The 22,605-nt window shown below is 46.6% G+C and overlaps 1 protein-coding gene across 2 annotated transcripts in view; it reads right to left on the minus strand.

The window, feature by feature from the left end:
• Nucleotides 1–1,050: 1,050 nt before the first annotated feature.
• The window catches only part of VIT (vitrin), a 99,264-nt gene continuing 77,709 nt past the window's right edge, over nucleotides 1,051–22,605 (minus strand). For both annotated transcript variants that reach the window (XM_036931640.2, XM_036931639.2), the window contains 4 exons: nucleotides 12,334–12,437; nucleotides 8,433–8,659; nucleotides 5,374–5,887; nucleotides 1,051–2,421 (listed from right to left, as the gene is read on the minus strand). In XM_036931640.2, the coding sequence (XP_036787535.1) occupies nucleotides 2,243–2,421; nucleotides 5,374–5,887; nucleotides 8,433–8,659; nucleotides 12,334–12,437 (1,024 nt within the window). In that variant the 3' untranslated portion in view covers nucleotides 1,051–2,242. The remainder of the gene's footprint in view (nucleotides 2,422–5,373; nucleotides 5,888–8,432; nucleotides 8,660–12,333; nucleotides 12,438–22,605) is intronic.

Genomic DNA, 22,605 nt, shown 5'->3' on the forward strand with positions numbered 1-22,605 from the left:
TCAGCGAGTCAAAGGGATAATGAGTTACTACACATGAAGCCTTTCGTACAGTGCCCAGCATGCCACAAACCCTTGCTGTTAGGGACTATTACAATCTTATTTCACATGAGGTTGTTTGCAATCACTAGTCATGCCCTTTGTGCACAATCCCACGATATTAATCATATGATTTTCATTGTTCATCTGTGTGTGGTTTTCACATTGGGCTGTGAATTTCTTAAAGGCTTTAGTTGAATAAATGTGTCTCCACCGTAACTGAAATTCCTGCTTCCAAACATATTTCCCACTTACTACATTTATGTGCTGGTAATCTAAGGGGAGAACTTTTCTTAGGGCTATGACTGGAACAGAACATCATTGGTTAAAAATTCTGTGACGCTGAAAAAATCCTGGGACACTGAAGCATCGTCTTCTTTATTAACCCATGCCAGGCCCTCTGGGCTTGCCTCATGGAGGTTTTGTCCTGCTCAAAATGGTTTAAGGAGCCCAGAGAAACAAGATATAGCTGAGCCCTGAACCCTATTGGTTTGGCTGGAAACTTGTAGCTGAGCTTTGTTGCAAAACATTTAGCAAATAAACCTCTTTCAAAGGGTCCTAACCCCCGGGAGGTGGGAAAATTAAGTTGAGTGGATGTCAGATACCATATGCATCGAGAGAAGCTGGCCCAAAGCTCCTTGTCTGCTTGTTTGGGTTGCCTTAGAGGAGAAAGGGCATGGAAGAGTTGAGACCATGGTATGAAAGATATCTTCCTGGAGAATTTCCTTTTTGAAAATATTTTTGATTTTGAGGTTTATGAAAAATCCTTCCATAATTGTGCTCAAAGTAAAATTTACGGTTAATAAATTTGAAATTGCTGACACCTTTAGTTGGTTCTCCTCTGTGGACCTCAATGTTTTTAATTGATGATATCCTCTCTCCAGGCACTGACAGATTTGGTAAGCTCAGTGAAAATTCTGTCAAATGGACAACATCTTCAGGATTTTATGTACCTATTTTGTCCAAAGTATTGACACAGGAGCTGTCTTTTTGCCTCCATTCAGAGTCTCATTCCCCAACACATATTTTTACAAAACATAGCTTGTCAAGTAAGTCATTTTTATTTATGATTCCTTTGAATGTTCCCCATTTTACATGTATTTCACACCCAAAGAGATGAGTCCTTGGCAGAAGCTGGAAGTAAAACATGGAGTTCAACCAAACCCCATCCTGATTCATTTTAATGTAACTATTAATAATAATATCTATTAACAAATGAAAACTCCAGGATAAATGCTAAACTGGGTGGGACCCAAGAAACAGGTGTAACCAGGGGCTTTCCCAGGAAACAGCTGTTGCACTGACCCCACAGCAGTGGCTCGGTGGTTCTCAATCCGGTACATACCTGTGTCACCAGGGGGCTCTTCTCACATGCCAGGGTCCAGGCTCCATTCCAACAGACTCAGGTGTCACTGGTGTTGGGGTTGGGCCTGGGAATGAGAATTTTAGTCTCCCAAGAGATTCTAGTGTGCAGCGGAGGCTAAGAATGTCTGCACCAGCCTAATGCACTGCCTCTAAGCCAGACCAACTTGGTCCTCCGGGGCTGCTCCCCACCCACCCCTAAAGCTGTGAACTGCAGGTACATAGCATTCAGAGAACAGATAAATGGGAGATAAGTGAGGAGCAGCCATGCGGCTGGTACATTTTCTCCTCATTCCCATGGTGTGTTGTCACCTTGGGCCAGGACTGAGTGCACAGCAGGTCCTCTGGGGAACATGAAGAGCAGAAGGTGGCCCTGCCACACACCCTGTGAGCGCTACCCACAACACAGTCAGAGTGATTACATGTAATCCTGTTAGACAGTTAACTAAGCAACTCCTATATTGTCATGACAAAAATGAAACTTGCTGGGGGTTACAGATTCTGATGAGAAATAAAGATTTTAAAACCTCACCAAAGCTTTAGTTAAGCCTGTCAAAGTACTGCACTCTATGCTGAACATTTATTTTGCAAACACTTCTCAAAATGTAAAATCCTCAGTACCCTCAAAATGATGTCTCATTTTGCTTCATTCTATAAATTTATGATCATCTTTCTAACTCCAAGTTTTGAAGTATGAAGAACCACACCGGCAAAAAATAGCAACAGTGCTTCCATTTCCCGAGCCCCACGTGCTTTGCTGCCCCGTGCACCCCACAGAGCACTCGGGGTTGTCCCAGGGCCAGTCAGGAACACCGCATTCGCTGGTGCTCGGCCTGCTCTGAACTCAGTTCCGAGGTTGGGAGTTGAACTCTGTACAAATGTTCTGGATGACCTTGGGGACAAATTTGTAGAGGTGGTCAAACTCATCCACAAAGAAGGAGTGGTCCTTGGCAGGGTGAGTGGCGATGATATCCAGCTCGTCCAGTGCGGCCCACGCAACGCCGATCGCATAGGTGATCACTCCTGCGGGGACAAGGGTGACATGAAGCAAACGTGCCCAAGAACAGGCACTGCCAATGAATCGTTGTTCTGTTGGCTGTTGCATTTGAATGCAACCAAATCCACAATCAGAAATGTGCCTCAAAGCATGGATGCCTGCTATATGCCAACAGTAACAAAAGTGGTACAGCTGCTATATGCCAACAGTAACAAAAGTGGTACAGCTGCTATCTCTTAGGAGTTTATAGTCTTCAGGGGAAAAAAAATAGACAAAATGGAGTAAATACATGATAAGAAATCCATGTCCAGGAGCAGCGGAGGGGGAGATATTTTGGGACATTTTTGGTGCCATGCAAATCACACCACATGCATGTGTCTGCTCTCCCTGTGTGTAGAGCCAAACAAAATCTCAGGGAGTCTCAAATGTATCAAGATTCAGCTCAAGATCTTTTTAACTAAGCAGTGGAATTGAATCACTGTAGGCTTGAGGGTGACTTTACAAGCTGTAGAGTGCAACCTCATAGCCAGGCAGACACAACCTGGAGAGATGGTCACCCAGCATCTGCTCCATCACCACCCAGGTTTTCAATGCAAGGGAGTGACCAACAGTGCTGAATGCTGCAGGAGGTCATGTAAGATGAAAATGAAAATGTGCTCGTTGGATTTAGAAGAGACAAGGCATGGGTGAGAGCAGTTTCAGGGGAGTAGGTGCCACAGAAACCAAATGAATTGCTGTGAGTTGAGAATGAAAAAGAAGTGAAGCTGTGGGGACAGCACACAGAGCTAATCCTTTCCAGACATTGGGCTGGGAAGAGGAGGAGGCAGGTAGGAACTGGAACAGAACATGGAGTCAAAGGGACTTTGGTTTTTTTTTAGGGAGGGACTGGAGGATGTCGAGATGCAAATGGGAAAGAGTGTAATGGGATTAAAGGTGTTGCCCTCCGCCATGGAGTGAGATGCCCTAGGGAGGAAAGGGCAGATTCAGAGACTAGGCATCTACTGTCAGCGGGAAGACTGGGAGACTGCCTGACGGGTGGTTCTTCATTTGGATTGGAGCAGCTGGTCAGCAGGTACTTGACCTTACTCTACACAAGCCCATTCTCACGCCACCGTCAGGCAGGCCAGAGTAGGGTGAGCAAGATGGCCACGAAAGAGAGGCCTTCCTGCCCAGGCTTCTGTCTCCCAGCTACTGATAGTGGTGTCTCTATCTCCAGCATCTTCTGGATCCCTGTCCTGCTGATCGGACAGCCAGCCACACCTCATATGGTTCTGGTGTAAGCTGCTTTTCATTTGTGGCTCATTAAGCTGCATTTAAGCCGCCAGTCTCTTCTCTAAATATTGTCTACATTGGGAAAAGCCAACTTAGGGCTTTAATATGCTGCCAAGTGGCAGTGGGAACAGCTTTGCTGCAGAATGGGGCTCAGACTGACAAGGCCCCTGTTTTCTGCTCAAAGATGGAAAGGCTGCCCTTCAGTAAAGACAACACAAACAATATCATAAATTAACTTTTTGTATCCTTAAATCCACCGTTGCTATACGGGAGCTTCTACTGGCAGTTCTGACAGACGTCACCCAGCCTGGCGTGGACACTCCCAGGGACACAATGCTCATTGCCGCCAGGTCATTTGCGGCTATTGGTCCTAGTTCTTAAAAGCTGCCCAGAACATGGCAGACCTGATCACCTCCAGGATATCTCCCTCAGTCTTCACTTCTGATGAGGAGGCTGAGGACACCCTCTGGGTGAGGCCCAAAGGAGGTCATTTTAGAAAAATAAGTGGGAGTGGAGCTGGCGCTGGAGTATGAGCTGGAGACAGATGTTTGGAGAAAGCAGGAGAGCCCTAGGCTTGCAGCCAAGAGCTGGTCCACCTGGCTCTGCCCACTTACTTGGGAACTTTGGGTAGGTTGTCTCTGAGTCTTAAACCATCTTCACTCGGCTGACATGTACCCAAGGAACATGGTGATTACTGGCACGCAGGCCATCTGCCATCCAGCCATTGTGACTGCACCCCACGGGCTCCGCAGGATAAATCGCTGGGAAGACTGCCTGAACCTGGTGTCTGGGTACTTTGGTTTCCAGAAGCTAGAACTGCTGGTTTGGGAAGGCTTGTTTATGTTCACCCTTCCTTGTTTGAGGAAGGATTAAAAGCAGCTGTAAAGAACACCCCAAATCCTTCAAACTGACCCAAACTAAGTATTGGCCCCAAAGAAGAAAAAATCCAGGACCCTGAATGTGTCATGCCTGGCAGACCTTATCTATAGGTCTTTGCTGGCCGCTAAGCACTGGGTGTGTCACTATCACCAGGGACTTGCTTCAGGCTGTTGTAGTTTTATGGTATTTTATGGCACTTTTCAAAATTGTGATCAAACATCAATTCTATGAAAAAGGCATAAAATGTGACTGATTTTCTAAACATTTACAAAAACATTTTGTTTATTTTTCACATTTTTAAGCCTCCTGTTGCATTCATGCAACCCTACATATGGAAATATCTCTTTAAATATTTTGAAGGACACTTTCTTTGAGGTCTCTCCAGAATCCTCAACATCTGGTTAGCAGCTGCTTTCAAAAGTAGTGCTTTTTTTTTAAAACATTAGTTTTCTTCATATTTCCAACACAGTTTGGGGATCTTCAGTAGAGATTAAAGTAATGAGTCCAGTTTTCTTTAATGTGTCACACCTTCGTGTGCAACACCTCAGGATGCAGGATGTAAAGGGGAGGGTGAATGTTCCCCATCACCTGCAGGCCTTGGCGTTTGCCATGGCAGTTTGGAAACTACCCAGACGCTCCCCACCGTGTTCCTTTTTCACCACTCGGGGCCTGCAGTGTTTGACTCCACCCCGAATGCTCTCCCTATGGTTTTGAACATTTAAGTGGCAGACAAAACCAGTGCATAAAGACAGCCCCTTTCTTGTCCCCCTGGCCCACCAAGCCTCGGAGAGGTGCTCAGCCCCAGACTAGTCGGGAGATGGGCTCACCCTGGTGATGGGCAGTGATGGCTGGTATTCGGACATCATCGTAGGACCTCCCGTCAGTGATGAGGATCATTAGCTTCCTCTTGTTGGGCTTGGACTTCTTGAAGAGCTGTTCTAGGGCATAATTGATGGCAGCCCCCGTACTGGTGCCCCCGCTCCAGTACCCCACCCTCTTGATGGCGTTGAGGATGTCAGGCTTGGAGCTGTACTGGTCGAACCCAAACTCCAGCCGCTGCTCATAGGTGTACTGCACAGCCCCAATGCGTGTGTCTGTGTCTGAAATCTCAAACTCTCTGCTGAGGTTGGCCACAAACTGGAGAACCGTGCGGAAGTTGCCTGTCCCCACGCTGCTGGAGCCGTCAATGACGAAGCCAATGTCTGCTGAGTTTAGGCAGGTCTTGCTGCAAGCCAGACGGTCGGTGTCACAGACTCGCTTCACCAGGGGCTGCACGGTCTTGTGGAGGCTGAGCCAGCTCTGCACGTTGAGTGAATAAAAGCCGTTTGTTCTGCACACAGCCTGGAAGACAGAGGGGAGGGACACTCGCCAAGTCAGGGTTAAATGCTCCAGTCTACCAACATTACCCTTGACCCTCAGGGCAGGTGGAGAAGCAAACAGACCCTTGTTCTCTGTACTCTTCCTCCTAAAGTTCCTTCTCCATCTCAGTTCACCCAGTCAGGCACTCACTGGGGCAAAGACCCCTCAGGTCATCCCTGGACTCACTCTTACTCCTGCTGGGGTTTCTGTTTGAGCAGAGAGCCATCAGTTAAGCAAATCCAGAGGGGGATGTGAATCACTAGTTTCAGCTTCAGACTTATGCCTCTCTAGGCCCCTCAGTCTTTTTGTCCCAGCAGCCAGCCGTAAGATTGGCCCTGTTGGGTGTCAATATATGTGAAGATTAAGGAAAGCTTTTGTTCTGATTAGGAAAACAAGGCACACATGAGAAATAGCTAAAGCAATGTTTGCAGAGCAGCTCTGCACCTGCCAAGAAGAGGTTCCACACAGGTGTCAGGCTCACGCTGGATGTTTATGGAGAGATTCTCTCCTTAACACCCACCTAGCCCTACAAGGTGGAACCCCCCCCGCCCCACTTCATGAAGGATGAAACAGGCCCAGCTGCGAGGGACATCCCCGAGTCCTTGAGTCTGGAACAAAAACCTCTTTGCCTTCTAAACTTAAGCTCTGTCCTCCAGACAACCCTGCATCCAGGAAAATGAGTATTTATTTACTTGTGCCCAAGATTCTTCCAGAAAAAACTTAAGGCAGCTGCAAATAGACATGGGGCCACCTGGTTGGTGTGTTGCTGGAAGCGAATGGGCTGATTTCCCGAAGTGAAGTGTTTCCTCCTTGCCATCGACTCTGGGGTCACAGAGAGAATCATAGACCTGAAGACTACAGATGAAGCTGTATAATCAGAAATGTATTTTAAAGCAAGAAATGACTTAGAACGGCCTAAGAAATCTTTTTAAATTGGTCTGTAAAAATCGCAAAGGGTTTATAAAACTTTCCACGGTGAGTGTTGAGGTAGAGCTGCATTCTAGCCGACAGTCGGAGAGGAGTGGTCCCTCCAGGCAGCCTGAGGGAGGCCATGGTGGGAGAGAGTGGTGCTGGGCGTGGACAGGAGACCAGCGGGCTGGAGTATGGGGCCCATGGGGGGGTTGCAGTAGATGGGCCACGGAGGTGGTTTAGGACCACATTTCAGAGGCCTCAGGAGTAATGGGGAGTCATAAGGATTTGGAGCAAGGACCCCATAGGACTGGAAGAACTCTTAATAAACATGAGTTGGGCTTCAGTATGAAACCCAAGCTTAACTGGAAGATCAGGGAGGGAAACAGACCAGATGTGGAGTACTGCTTGAACTGGGGAGGGCACACCAGGTGGCAGAGAGTAACAGATGTGACATAGGTGACGGGTGGCTAATGAGGCATCCTGGGATGACACAGGGCCTCTGGGGTGGCAGAGGGCCATTAATGTAAAGTCCAAAGGAGGAACCAATTTAGGTGGGAAAGATGATGATGCACTTGGCTTTGTACATGTAAGATTTAAGGTTCTTAGGGACATCAAGTGGAGAAAGTCAGTTCCCTGGAAACTGACGGCAGTAGAGCTCAAGAGACCAGGGGTGCAGACGGGTGGCGCCGCTGTGCGTGAAGGCAGCAACTGTGTGCCGGCCCGGATTCTGGAGGAGAAAGCCTAGGGGGCAAAGAGGAGAGGGCCAAGATCAAGTCATGCACAAGTCTACCCCAAGGGTGCAAGACAGAAAAGAGGGGAGGGAAAATGGGGTAAGAGCTACACTGTGTCCTGGAAGTCAAGGGAGACTAGAATTTCAAAGGACAATGAAGGGGTCAGCTGTTCAATATGGCGCAGGAGGTTGAGTGCCATCAGATCTAGAAACATTGACTATTTCAGCCGGAAGGGCATCCAGAACAAGCCAGTACATGGCCTTCCTTTTCTTCCCTCCCTTCCTTCCTAAAGCTGAAGTCTTTTCTTTGGAGGAAGGTTTATGTGGAGTCCCAGTGGGTAAAACACATAAAAGGTGGGCTGCTTGGCAGAGTGCACGTGGAGGCCTAGATCCCCATCTGTTCTGCCGCCTTCTCCTGCCAGGCATCTCCACAGAACCCAACAGCAGTGTTTGAAAACCTGATCTCCCTGACCTGATTCAAGACCTTCCTTTTTCTTGTTTATCAGTTCGGTTAATTTGCAGTGTGTGTACATGTGTGTGAGAGTGTGTGTGTGGCCGTGTGCATGCTTGTGTGAAGGCTCCTTCGGCTGCCAGGCTGAGGTACCTGTGGGCTGTGGGAGTTGCCCAGGGAGCCTCTGTGTGAGGCCTGGGGACCCTGCTCCTCCCAAGCTGCTGATCCTGGCCTCAGTTTCCCAGGTGGGTTGGGGTCTTGCTTTGAGAGAGTAATTCCAGGTTCCAGACTTCGTAGACCCTCACTGGAGGCCCTCCTTCTTGGAAGTAGGCTCAACGCCCATTTGAAGGAATGAGAAACAGCCTCGATGGCTGTTCCGCTCTGAAAAGTGCATGGAATCCTTATGTTGGTTGGGTTTCTGGGCAATCACATACCTTGTTTGAAAAGTTGGGCTCCACCACATACTGCTTCTCCTTTTCAGCAGCACCTTCAATGGTGATGAAGAAAATGTTGATTCCTGACTCTCTTGCGAGCCTTGAGGCCTCCTCCACCTTGTCTGTGGGCCAGCCGTCCACCATCACCACGGCCACGTTGGGAGCGGCGCCTCTGTTTCCATTAGCTTTGGAAAAGAAGTTCTTGGTCACAGACGAGATGGCCCGGCCTAGGAGACAAAGAAAACTCACGCTCAGTGATGATGACCATGCCGATTATAAAGAAAGGCCCAGATCACAGCAGCATAAAGAGGTCACAAAAACACTCATTCACTCCCTTTGTTTCTTTTCTTTCTTCTTTCTTTACCACATTAATTCTTTCAGTGCACAATTCAGAGGTACTAAGTGTGTTCCTCATGCTGTGAAATCACCACCACCATCTACTTCCCTCCTCAGTTTCACTCTAAACCTTTAAACTTCTAATTCTGTTGTTGTTTTTTTAAAATGTATTTTAGGCACCAGCAGACAGGTGAGAGAGACTTTCATGCGAGTGAAAGGGTCCCTCTTTGCCTGGGTGCTGGAGCCACACTAAGACCCTTGGCAGCCCCCTTCATTTCTTGGAGCCGTGGGTGGGAGGAGTTAACCTGGGTGCTGGAGCTGCTTCTTGGCCTCCTGCAGTTTCAGAGGAGGCAGGTGCTCCAGGAGCTGCTGGGTGAAGAGGGCTACCTTCTGGGAGCAGTGGTGTATTTTGTCTAGTTCCATGCCAGGGGTACAGGTCTGGCTGGCCACCTGAAACTAAGAAACTGTGTTTTCACCCTGGCTGCATCGCCCACTGGCTGTGTGGGCTCAGGTAGGTCATTGTGTCTAAATTCCCATGACAATGACCTGCTTCAGCTGAGAGTGTCAGTTGTGAGCTATAAGAAGCCTCCCAACATGCCTTTCCCAAGTACATATTTCACACTGTCTAGGGCCTCAGGAAATTTTCGGGACCCAGTAGGGTGACCAACTCTCCCAGTTTGCTGAGACTTCTCCAGTTTTAGCACTGAAAGCTCCACATACCCCTGGGCAAACTGGGGTAACCGGTCACCTTATGTCAGCATAGCTGCATATATTAAGGCTCATAAACTGAGCTCTGTGGTTGCTTGAGACCCTGCTGGTGTGTATCCACAGATCCCCTGAAATTAGACACAGTATTTTGTGTATATAAATATTTATTTGGGTAGAAGGGCCATAGCTTTCAGGAGATTGTCAAAGGGGTCCTCAATCTAAATAAAAGTTAACAATCACCTTCTTAAGATTTTAGGATTAATGTCATTTTTTGGTTTTGGCCAGCATCCTGGCTTCACTGACTAGTATAATCCTATCTGTCAAATGAAAAGGACCAAATGGTTACATACACAGTTGCTGGAGAAACGTCTTAGCCAACCCATGTGAACTGGCTGCATAGAGCACAGTTGCTAAAGGAAAAACCAGGCTTCTGGAAACTGCTTTCATAGCCAAGGGATCATTTTCTCAAGGCCCAAGGCACCCAGCAGTACCCCCTGGCTTAATGTTGGAGCCCAGGGTGGCATAAAATCACCATGGCCTTGTGCCATCTGAAATCGGAGGCCATGGTCGATTGGTGCTCGATGCACATTCTGTCCACCTTCTAGCATGCCTTGAAAGCAGAGGCTACAAGTCTGAAAACCTCATTGTTGAGACGCCCTGGCAACTGCAGCTCTGGATTTGTTTTACTTTCATGAATTGATGCGTGCATGTGAGATTTAGAGGATGCAGATGAGGCAGAGACTGTGTTCTCAGTCCTGCTACTTCTGCTGGCCGGTCCCTGTAGCGCACTGGCTTCTTGGGGGCTGTGCACAGTGCCTGCGTTGGGTCGCTAGCTGTGCTGGTGTTGGGCTAGCAGGGTGCAGGACATTCGGTTGGTGGGTGTGCGTGGAGCAGGCGAGGCGTGGCTTTGGAGTGGGCAGCCGTAGCAGAGGCTTCTGATCACAGCAGCTGCCTGGCTGAAGCAGATTCCTGAAGGGGCTGGGGTGGCAGACTCAAGAACGTGCCCCTGACCTTGGAAGAGGCGGCAGCATGCTGGCTGTCCCGGTTCCAAAGAATGCCTTTAGAGGCCGTCTCTGAACGCTCGGCCTGCAGCTCGTGTCTTTGGCCCTTTCAGTAATTCTCAAAACCATTTAATACCTTGAAATAAACCCCTTTCTGCTTAAATCAGCTGACCTACATTCTGTTCTCTGAACCCCAGCTCTGATTAATATAGGGCAGAGATAGAACATGCTACCCACTAGAAAGATTTGCTGATTTTATTAAGATAACCTCTCTAATCCCATCAAGGAAATAGTGTCTTCTGAAGTTTTTAAGATTTTCTCCATGATACATTACTGGGATGTTACTGATCTAAGTATTAAATTGAAAACAAGTCAGAAATCCACTCTATCATGTTTGTGGTGAGGTAATACAGTTGACCCCTGAACAGCTTGGGGTTGGGGCACCGACCTCCAGCATAGTTGAAAATCCTCCATCATGTAACTTTTGACTCCCCCAAAACTTAACTATTACTAGCTTTTTACTGTCTATAGAATGGGTCAATTAAGTTCAGCTGCAGCAAAGAGTAGACAAGTAGAAAGGAAATGGGAGGGTTGTGGAGTCCAACAGAGAAAAGAGAGCAAGCAGAGCGTGGATTAGCTGCTCTGTTGTCCCTGCCAGAGCGGGTCCGGCCTGGCCAGGAGGGACAGCGGTTTCCTGCCTCCTTCGTCTGAGTTACCCCACCAGGGCCTCAGCTCCTCCCCGTTGCTCAGATCCCAGCATTCTCTCTGGCCCAGGCAGTGGCCAGTCAGCTCAGTTGCTTAGAGCACGTGTTAAGAACCACCAGGTGTCCTTTTTCCTTTTCCATTTCTATTGACCACATCACTTGTGGCATCCTCTGTCTTGCATCCAATGACAAGTGTTGATATATTCATTGAAAAAAATCCACGTATAAGTGGACCCAAGTAGTTCAAACTTGTGTCATTCAAGGGTCAACTGTATTAATTTGGGACCCCAGAGAGCAGTGACATGGCGGGTGTTTATTTAACATTGCTCAAAGATCAAAGGCTCTTCATTTGCCAGATTCTAATGCACTGGTCTATAGAGATTGACACTGAGGTAGGGGAGGAAATAATCAGACTTACTGTAACTTTAAAAGTATTCCTTTGAAGACAGTTCTATATCCTGTATGTGCATCATGCTGAATAACTGTGGCTCACTTCTCTATGTCCTTGGATTTTGATAGTATAAACAGGTTCCCTAAGAAGTAGATAGCCCTTCCAGTGACCCCAAAGCCAGACTACCATTTATAAATTGATACATTGGCACAGGCTCATTGGCATCCTTTGAGCTAGGTTACATGAAACTTGTTTCCTAATGCCTGGGCACCTCCATATCAACTGACAAAATGAGATTTCTGGACCTGTCCCACTGAAGGCTGGGCCTTGAACTTCTGGTAAACTGCCCCCCCGCCAAGGCTCAGACATCACAGGAAACTCAGTGTGACACAAAGAACATGTGTCTCTGCACGGTCCTCACTATAACAGGAGCTGATTGGAAGATGATACCCAAGGGGCGCCGTGGAGCTTCCTGAACAGAACTGGTAACAAAATTTAATGTTAAATAGGTGAGACTTGTAAACAAGTCCTGCTTGTCCTGAAGAAAGCTGCCATCCCAGGAACCAGGCATACTGGAATGCTCCAGAATATGTGCGATAACAATTGTTGGCCCCTAAATCCATGGTAATATTTTTGAAAGAACAGATAGCATGTGAGTCATTTTTTGATGGATTATCATTACATTTTCCTCCTCCTACACTGAATGTTAGAAGACAACCACATAGAAAGTGGTAAGAAGGATTTGAATCTGGATCACTTACCTACATTAGAAAGCCCTCCTCTCTGGGTAATTTTCTCTATGGCTGTCTTCAGATCCCAGGAATTCATGTGAGTCTTGAGGTTAAACTGGGTAGCAGGGTTGTCTCTGAAGAGTCAAAAAGAGAAATAAAAATTAGCTGGAAACTTACTGCCTTTGGATGAAAGCGGAAATCAGAGCTGATTCTTTCATGAACAAATAGAATGGAAGCTGCTTCAAAGCCTTAAGCTATGGTTTATAAAATGCCCCAGTGTGGACAGAAGTAATGGTGAGATAGGAGGGCTGGGGTCCTCCTCGGTGTGGACCTCACCTTCAGTTCCCTCATCTTGATAAAAACAAAGACCGTAACATTCCTATTGCTACTGAGCAGGACTGTTGTCAAGTGGGACTTTGCAAATGTAAGGATGTCCCCAGGCTTCCCCAGACTCTTCTCTCCAGAAAGAAAATCTCGGCTGATAGCCACTCTCTGGGTTGTGCATAGCCCTGGAATGGCATCCTAACAGGGTGTCAAGGCTGTCTTCTGTTTTGTGGCTCTTGTGTCTATGTGAGAATATTCAAATCTTACCCAGAAGGTCAACATCTATTTCACTGAAGCATGGAAAAGGTTAGGTGGAGAGGATTTTGAGTGAATTAAGTGGAGAAATAGAGAATCCTTCTCTAGAGCCGGTCTCCTTGGTTAAGCAGTGTGAACAGGCTTGGGAGCAGCCAAGAGGGTGAGGATGCCTTTGACACCAGGTGGACGGTGTGCTGGGAGGCACGAGGGCTCTGTCAGGAGGAGGTGGGGATGTGCTGAAAAATCACTGTCTCCCGAAGCACTGACCCTCAGCCAGCTGCAGGGCCTCACTCCTTGTGGCCTCGAGGCCCGCAGCCCACACTCCAGAACGGTCCACACTTGCTTCAGTGCTCTGATGCTGATGTCTTGAAATTCTTAATGCTTTTTGAAAACAGGGCCCTGCAAATTATGTAGCTGTGTAATTTGCTGGTCCTGGCCGCAGGTTACCATGTCTTCAAGGAGCAGGAGCAGGAGCAGGAGACGTTTCAAAAGCAGCCTTTCCACAAACACCAGGGAGAGATTCAGGAAGAGGCAGCTTCAGGTGGGAGCGACGAGGGGGTGACAGCAGATTCTCAGTGAGTCCTTCGGGGGACCTGGCAGGGCAGTCACCAGGAAGCTGGCTCCCTAGGACCTGAGAGGAGATACGCTTTGCCTGCCTGGTAAAGAGGCTGGAAGGATGCCTCTCTGTCCTCTGTTCCTTTAGTGAAGGTGAGGGGCATGGGCCGATTCTTACACGACAACAAAGCAAAATGCCCAGAAGTCCTGCCTCTGCCAATGAGAGGGGACCTGAGCTACCTTCAGGGAAGACAAGGATAGTTTAAAACAAGCTCAACCAAGGAGAGTGGTAGGGCACAACACAACCAGGTGAAATTCCATCAGATGAAAACCTAGTTCTAGTTTAGGAATAGAAAAAGGCAATAAAAACATCAACAAAGCCAACTGCAGGATGGGGAACCGTGGATGAGTTAGCTGAGCTCCACCTTATGACCCACCAGCAGCGGAAAAGCCCATGAACCCAGGCTACAGTGACCCAACCTGCGAGCAGGTCACAGGGAGGAGGAACCACAGCCCACGCGCTCCCACCGGTAATCTTTCCCTTTGGGTTTGAGGGCTTATGGGTTTATATTCTTACAAATAGATTGCAGTGAATGCTCTAGTATTTAGACCCCAAACCTTCTGTTTAGCCACGTAGCCTCAAAACCTGGACTCTACCTTTACTTGCTCAGTCCCAGAACCCGTCCCTCCTGTCATTCAAGTTCAGGCAGTTCCTCTATATACAATCACTTGCTGTTATTCTAATGAACAGGATGAGGTGCTCATAATTTCCTGCTTTTCTAGCACTCTGCCTTTGCTCATCAATTTCCTCATTTGGAAAACCCCAATGGTGCCCACCCTCCAAGCTCCAGCTTCCTGTCCCCTTGACCCAAAACGCATAAGCTTCACAATCCTCAAACTCTTGTGACCAAAGAATATGAACTTTTTCAGGGCCTAAAGAAAAAAAAATGAGTTGAAACAAACAAAAATTATTGGCTACCAAATTAAAAATTGTGAAATTGATAATCGATAATATTAAATAAGTGGTTGACTACCAAACACAATGCTATATATGCATGGTTAATTGTAAAAGTTTTAACTCATAAAACTTTACATTTGTAACTGACTTATGGGCTAGATTTCCTAAGTATATCTGATGATTGTGAAGAAATCATAGCTAATTATAAATTAAGTGTTGCTCATAGACAAGTAATTTAAAAAGCAAAAACATAAAATTTTCTTTCAAAAGCTTTTACAGGAAAAAAGAAGTTTTTTAATGTGGAACCTAGTCACCTGGTCGCATCCATGGGGTACCCCTGAAACCCTGCTCAGGAGGCTTAATGACTTAATGGTGATCACTTGTAAACTGATTGGTTTCCTGTTTCTCATACTTCATATACAGTCAAGTCTCATTATTTGCAGCAGTTACATTCTTTATAGTTGTTCTGAACAGCAAATTAGCAAATACTGAGCCATTGCTTCTAGGGGAAATAGAGGGTTAGGTTTCTGTGGGCCTCTGCTCACAACATTTCATCAATAGCTCAATATATAAATTTGTTTTATGTAGGTTTCTGTTTGAAGACACCTAATTTAATGTATGTTTCTTATAAATAATTAACGATATGCAATATTTCTGTTTAAAAAACCCTAGCTGAGGAGGGTTTAGCATTTTCCTGATTGGGTAATGTTACCATAAATTTCTTTGGTTTTCAGGCTTACAGTGCTGTCCGCTATGCTTTTTTTTCCCCAGTCATCATCTCATGAATTCATGAGTTCAATCAGTTTTCCATGTTTTCCATAGCTCCGTCATGCATTATAGATATTACTGAAGCACTTTCCAGAGCAGACTCCCATACGGATTGGCCATTTTCTTCTTTTTCTTAATGTACCAAATCATTGATTCATTAACATGAACTCACGACCAACAGCACTGTAACTCGTCATTGAAGGAAACTTATCTAACACTTGTAGTTTCTCCATAAGCACATCCCAGCCTTCTTGTGCTTAGGACACTAGATAGCATTTCAGCATACACTCAGGGGCCATTTAAAATAGTGAAATCACTAGCGAAAAGCACAAAAACGTGAAAAAGGTGGCATTAAATAGGTGGTGAAATGGATACTTGTTTATAGTATGAGAGCTGAGACAGAGCTTGTCTGACCTCAGCTGGGAATGAGTGTGAAGCAACTCAAATGTCCTCTGGTGCATGTCTGCACATGGCTGCCATGAGTATTGGTTGTGAAGTTACAAATAAATTTTAGTAAGTAGGTGAATTTACAAATATAGAATTCACAAGTCATGAAGATCGACTGTAACCTACTTGAGAATAGGCAAGGTGTCCTAGTATTTCCTATTCCTAGTACTCATTATACAGGGGAGAATAGATAACAATGTGATAAACAAATGAAAGCAAGCAAGTTCAAATGTCCTCTTCTCTCTTGGGTCCCAGAGGAGTTGAACACTCCACCTCCAAGCTCACGCTCATCACTCTCTCCCTCTGTTACATCACAGAGGTGGATGAATTCATCTTCAGAGGCAGACAGATGGGCTATTCATACACGCAATGAATGGATGCTTTTAATTTTGTTTAATGTTATTTATTTTAAAAATATTGCTTCTCTTACTAGATGGTGGAGTCCCAAAGAACAGAGTCTCTATCACATTTATTTGTTTTTAATGGATTGAAAAGTTGGTTGCATCAGAGGACCTCTGAAACTCTTTCCAATTGCTAAAATTATGATTAGAGACAAAGCCACAGAATTCATCCACCAGCAAATGTAATCAAACCACTTAGATGAATTAGCGCTCAGTGCTTAGTGCATGGTAAACACTCAATAAATCTTTGTTAAATTTATTTATGTTAAATGTAATGTAATTAGATCATAGGAATGAATGATAAGTCTTTAACCTGCAGACTGTTGGAGCTCTTGGTACCAGAGGCCCTGGGTGTATGCATCCTTTTTCAGGCTATATGGGCTGTTGCCTGATTCCCTAGCCTGGTTACTTTGCAGAGACGGAGTCTATTTAAAAAGTTCAAAGAGGTATGTCACTGTATTTTTATGTGAGCAATGCTTTAATTTGAAATTTTATTACAAGATCTCATTAAAAGAAAAACTATTTTTCTCAGCAGTATCAAAGATTTGCTTTGAAAATAAAATGAAACAAACAGGTTTATAGCTCAAGGAGGAAATAAATTGTTCTGTGCTTGCAAGAAGAGCAAGGATTAATGGGAAATTATAGGGAGCCAGAATTTGTGCATAGAAAGGGATAACATTCGATAGGAAATGACAACTGCAAGTATTTCAGAAGAATGAAGAGCACCTGTCAGAAGCAGGCACAGGTGATTCCTAGGACAGCTTGGGGCTGGGGGCATGGAATGGGACTGATCATCAGTATTTCCAGACCTCCTTGATGGTAGGCTCACCTAAGGCACTCTTTAAACCATATAGGTTATAAGACTCCTCTGGGCAGAAATTCAGTAGGTTTAGACTGGTACTGGGCATTTTAAAATAAAAAAAAACAAGAGATCCAGGTGACTCTTATCCTCAGGAGAATTTGGGAGGCCCTGGATTCTAGAGTGCTTCTGAGGTCCTTTCAGTCCTAAGACTCCAATTTGTTTCAAGTCCCAGAGTCTACTAGGTCATCCCAGAATACTTGCAGTCTCATGGAGTGAGCCTCTCAGATGAATTTTTTATGCCAGTAGAGACATATTAACTAATCGTATTCCCTGTAGCAAGAACCTTTCAAAACTTTCCTCTGGCAAGGCACAACCTTAAGGTTACAATAAAATAACCTGATGTGGGGAAAAGGGAAGTTCCTATGGCCAGGATCCTTACCTGACCCTAAACTACTTGATGATGTAAGTGGCCTACTGCTAGGCTAATGCTCGCCTCCACACCCTTTAGCAATGAGCTGTTATTGACTGAGTCACTATATAAAGAACTCCATCCAGCTCTCTGGGCAAAGGCAGAGACGGAGGTGGATTATGGACCTGCAGACTGCTGGATGCAGATGTGAATCTGGTGCTCAACCTACTGCTGTGAGAATTCAGCCGGGTATAAACCCTTTTACCTCAAGAATGTTCTGTTGTCATTTCTCCGTCTCACCGAATCTATAGTAAACTTGCCTGGGGCTGAAACCCTCAGGCAAGACACCTGACTATATTTAGCCTTTTAATTTTCTTAGTGCTAAAATGTGATGATTTACGGACTTAAGCACTGAGATGAACCATGCTGTGGAATCAGGAGGATGTTCTCGGGTGACCCTGGTGCGTAAGGACATGCCAGCAGCTGCAGGCTGGGTGGCAGGTTCATCCCTTGAGGTCATTATCTGGCTCCAAATGAAATCATTCTACCCGGCCCCCAAAACACCAAACAGCTATGGCTAACCCAGTGGCCTGGGCCAGCCTGCCAAGGAACTTGATTGGAGATGGGGAGCAGAGTCTTAAAAGAAAAATTTGTTTTTAGATGAGCATTTCTTTGTAGTTAGTATTTCCACTCATCCACCAAAAAGTAGAAAATTAACCAGTATGCCTCTTTCAGCTGGAGGAAGTGTGGACATGCAATCTGCTGATCTGAAAATTACCCTGGAACCAACAGGATCAGGTTCACTGGTCTGTAACCACATCACACGGCTGGAAACATTCAATGTCTTGGCAACAGACAGTTTGGCACTTCTCAAACTCAGCCATGCATCTGATCACCTGGGGATCTTGTTAAAATGTAGATTCTGATTCTGTAGGTCCTGAGTAAGGTCTGAGGTTTTGCCTTTCTAACAACCTCCCAGATGGTACTGTGGGTCATACTGTGAGTATCAATGTCTTAGAGGATGTTGTAAGAATCAAGAAAATAAGTGGTAGGGCTGCCAGTGATGAGGATGGGAGGGCAATAAAAAGTCTGGAGAAGCTCCAAGAAAAGATGATAAGAGGTGAGATGGTGCTCCCACATCCCTCTAAGCTGGTAACCTCGGAGGGGGTGGTGGAAGGGGACAGGGGTCTGGCATTCACCAGATGAGAACACAGGCCCCTGGGAATACTTGTGCTTTCACCTTCTGGTTGCACGATAGAATCACCCAGGGAGCTCTGAAAATTAATCATGCCTCGGGCCCATACTCAGAAATTCTGATTTAATCTGTCTGAGGTTTGGTCTGAACACTGGGATTTCCAAAAACTCCCCAAGTGGTTCTAATTTGCATTGGGGTGACCATCTGCTTCTCTAGAAGAATGATCTAGAGGTGTAGGGGTCTAGGGAGAATGATCTTAGGGGGGCTCTGGGATAAGCCCAGTCAATAGGAGATGGGAGGAACCACTGAGTAGAAGTGGTGAAGTCAAGTGCAGTCTGTGTTTTGTTTGTATATCAGGTAAAATTGTATGTTGGGGAATAAAAAATGCATAAGATTCTTGTGCAAATTGTACTCACAGCTCTCTGAGCCTTGAGACTGTCCCTGAGGAGCCAAGGGCTCCCTGCCTGTCCCTCGGAGGAGCGGAGCAGCATGGTGGGGTCTTTGCAAGTGCCATTAGGCCCTGGAGAGCCCTCCAGGTGGGTGACAGGTGCTGCTCTGGGTGCTGTGAATTTAGTAAAGGCACTGTGGACTGAGGCCCTGGACAGGGGGTGGGGCAGGTGTTGGAGTGACCTGTGTTCTGGCCCGGTGCTGCCCCTCTACCTCCAGGAAGCTGAGCTGTCCTTTCCCCTCTAGTAAGGTTGTGATTCTCAACCTTGGCAACAGATTGGAATTATAGACTAAAATACCAACTTCTTTGTAATTGCCAGATTCCAGTTAAATAGATCTGTGATGGGGCCTGGGCATGAGCATTTGAAAAGCTCTCCAGGTATTGCCAACGTGAGTCAGGGCCCAGGCAGTCTCTCCACTCTCTCCTTCGCTGCAGACTCAAGAGAATGCGACAGAATGATTCTTGTGTTAATTTCCTATTTCTTCTGTAACTAAGGGCCATAAACTCAGTGGTCTAAACAACACATACTTGTTAGGTTACAGCTCTGAAGGTCAGAAGTCTGAAATGGGTCTCCCTGGCAGAGCTGCGTGCTTTTGGGAAGGTGTGGGGAAGTTGGGGTTCCTATGGCCAGGATCTTCACTGAACTTAAACCACCTGATGGTGTACCTGGCCTGTTGCTAGGCTACCGCTTCCACACCTTTAGGCAATAAGCTATTATTGTGCTATATAGAGAGCTCGGCCCAGTGCTCTGGGCAGAGGCAGAGATGCTAGTGCTCCACCTACCACCAGGAGAACAAGCCGGGTAATAAACCCTTTCACCCCAAAGAATGTTTTCCTGTCAATTTCTTTGGTCACATTGAATCCATAGCGAACTTGCCTGGAGCTGAAACCCACTGGCAAGACAGAAGGTTCTAAAGGTGGGTCCATTTCCTTGTCTTCCCCAGTTTCTAGAGGCCACCTGCATCCCTTGTTCATGTCCCCCTCCCTCCATCTCCAAAGCCAGCAGGGGTCCCTCTGACCATTCTTCTGTAGTCACATCTCCCTCTGACTGACAATAGCTGGGAAAGGGAGTCTGCTTTTAAGGACTCATTTGATTAGATCAGGATCACGGATAACTTCCCCATCTTGTGGTCCTTAATTTAATCACACCTACAAAGTCCCTTTGGCCACATGAGGTAAGATATTCACAGGTTCCGAGGATTCAGACATGGACAGCCTCAGGGAGCATTCTTCTGTTCCCCACACAAGATCTGACACCAGGGGCTTCAGTCTGGGGCTGAGATTGGGTTGGCAGAGAAGTAAGGAGAGTAAGGAGACGCAGTTCAACTCAGAGCCACTCCCTAAAACACAGGGCACCTGTCGTAGAGACATGAGCAGAAAAAAAGTCTATTTCATTGGGAAATGAAGACAAACCAACGTTTCACTTTATTCTGTAACTGCTTTCCAATGTTGATATCCCAGGGTTGATTATGAAGTTCAAAAGAACATGTGCAATTCTGTTCCATTTATAGTGAAATTGGGGACTTAAATGAAATCATATTAGCACCTGTGGATCTGGGTGGCAGTAAACATGCAAGCTGCTTGCTTCACTCATTTCCGTTTGCTAGAGTTCATTTACTAGCTCTGTGCTCTGCCTGTTCGTTCATTTAGCCTTTTAGTGTTCCTGTTGATAGTAAGTGCAATCCTGAGCCTGTTGGCTGTGTAATTCTAAATTTAAATACATTTGCAAGACAAGGGCTTGGTCTGTGACTTTGTTCAAGCACAGCGTCTCAGTTTTCAGTTGATGGAAAGCTTCAAGGATTAGAAGCTTTCTGGGTGGATGAGCAAAATCTTTGCTTTGAAGTCCATTTTTTTTGACATTTTAGGGACTAACCCAAGATTTCATATCTACCCTCTTCCAGTGGTCGTTCAGCAGTGTGCTCTTGGGAAAGTCACTCACCCTCTCTGAGGACAATGCCACCTGTCTTACTGGAGGTGTGTGATGATCGTGGAGAGAAGATTAATGAGATTGTGGGTTACCAGTCTCTGCATGTGGAGAAAAGGGTGATGTGGAGGAGGAGGCATGGCAGAACCACAGTGGTTGAGATTCTCCCCCTGACTTGGGCCAGAAGTAGGAACTCAGGCAGAGCAAGTATGGAGGAGCAGAAAGCATGAGCCTGGCAGAGGACAATGCTGGTCTGCTGGGAGGAGAGTGGAGGGGACAAGCAGAGAGACATGGCCATGCCAGGAAAACAGGGCATGACCAACCCCTTGTCAGTCCTGTGACATAAATTTCCCTTCACCTGGGCTACCTGCATTGGTTTTCTGATTCTTGCACCTGAAATATCTTTGTGTGGGAGTCTTCAGAATCAGGATGCAGAATGAGTGCTGTATTTCATAATTAGATCATTTTTATTTCTTATTTGCTTTTTGTTTCCTGTTAATAGTTAGTATGAGTCTTTTAAATTCTAAAAGTCTAGATTAAGATGTATACATCTAAATTCTGACTCAGCCCTGGGGGAGCTGTGGGCCGGCAGCAGCGGTAACGGAGCAGAGGGGAACTGCAGGACCGGAGCCCTCCCGCCTGGCCGGCTGCTTCCCAGGCCAAGCCTCTGCTCTGAGCGCTCGCTCTTGGGGTGGTCATTTCCTTTAGAGCTTCATTTCCTCACTGTAACTCAAGGAGGGGGAACCAGGAGCTTTCTGAGGCCCCGATGCTCTGCTCTGTGGTTCCCCAAGAGAAGGGCCGGTCCCCAGTGTTCTCAAGGCGGCCTTAGAATCTGGTGAAAGCCCAGAATGCCCCGACAGGAATCGGATCCCAACTGGCTAAGCACCAGCCCCTCAGCTTTTTCTTTTCCAAAAAGACAGGTCCCCTGTTGGCATCTACTTCTGCCTTCTTACTTTTTCCTGCCCCATTCCCTCCCTGTCTGTGCACCAAACTGTTTGGTGAAGCAGGGATTGAAGGGAGGCGCCCCAGGTGAGGAAGCCCCGTGTCTGAAATCGCAAGTGAGAGCAGCTGAGTACACGGAGTTCCTCTTCAGCCTCCTCCCACCCTGCTGAGCCACTCTCCAATTTATTTTGTTTGCATATTCCACTGATGGATATATAACATCCATGCAACCCATCACTTTACTACTGACCATCCACCTAATGGAGCCTGTGGATAAAATGAGAGTTCCTGTGGCCAAGATTCTCACCTGGCCCTGGTTGACTAGCTCACTGCACACCTGTGGGCAATACATGGCTGTTGACTCTATAAAAAGAGCTCCGCCCAGTGCTCTGGGCATGGCATGGTGGCAGGGCTGCAAGGCTGCAGACGAGCAGAGCAGAGGCTGGAGTGGTGGCAGCGCTGAGGACAGAGGCCCAGAGGACAGTTGTGCAGATGATTGTGCAGAGAGCCCCAGAGGACGGCTGTGCAGACAGAGGGGCCCTGAGGCAGAGACCCGCTTGCTGCCTGCAGATTTGCTCTGAGTGAAAGGGATTCTAGTGACTGACCTGCCACCTGGAAATAAAGTTGGGTATAACCCTCTCACCCCAAGAACGTTTTGCTGTCAATTTCTTTGGTTACTTTGAATCCATAGCGAACTTGCCTGGGTCTGAGACCCATTGGCAAGATAAGCCTGAGGCTGGAGGGAAGGGAGAAGCAGCCTGTCTCATCTGTTAGCCCAACATTCAGTTATTTGGTGTCTTGGAGGACAGAGCCAGCCACTGACCTGCAGAGCATCAGAGCCCTAATAAATCATCTGGTCTGGCCCCTGTCTCCC

Source organism: Manis pentadactyla, chromosome 2, assembly GCF_030020395.1.
Source record: "Manis pentadactyla isolate mManPen7 chromosome 2, mManPen7.hap1, whole genome shotgun sequence".
In the NCBI taxonomy this organism is placed as follows: domain Eukaryota; kingdom Metazoa; phylum Chordata; class Mammalia; order Pholidota; family Manidae; genus Manis; species Manis pentadactyla.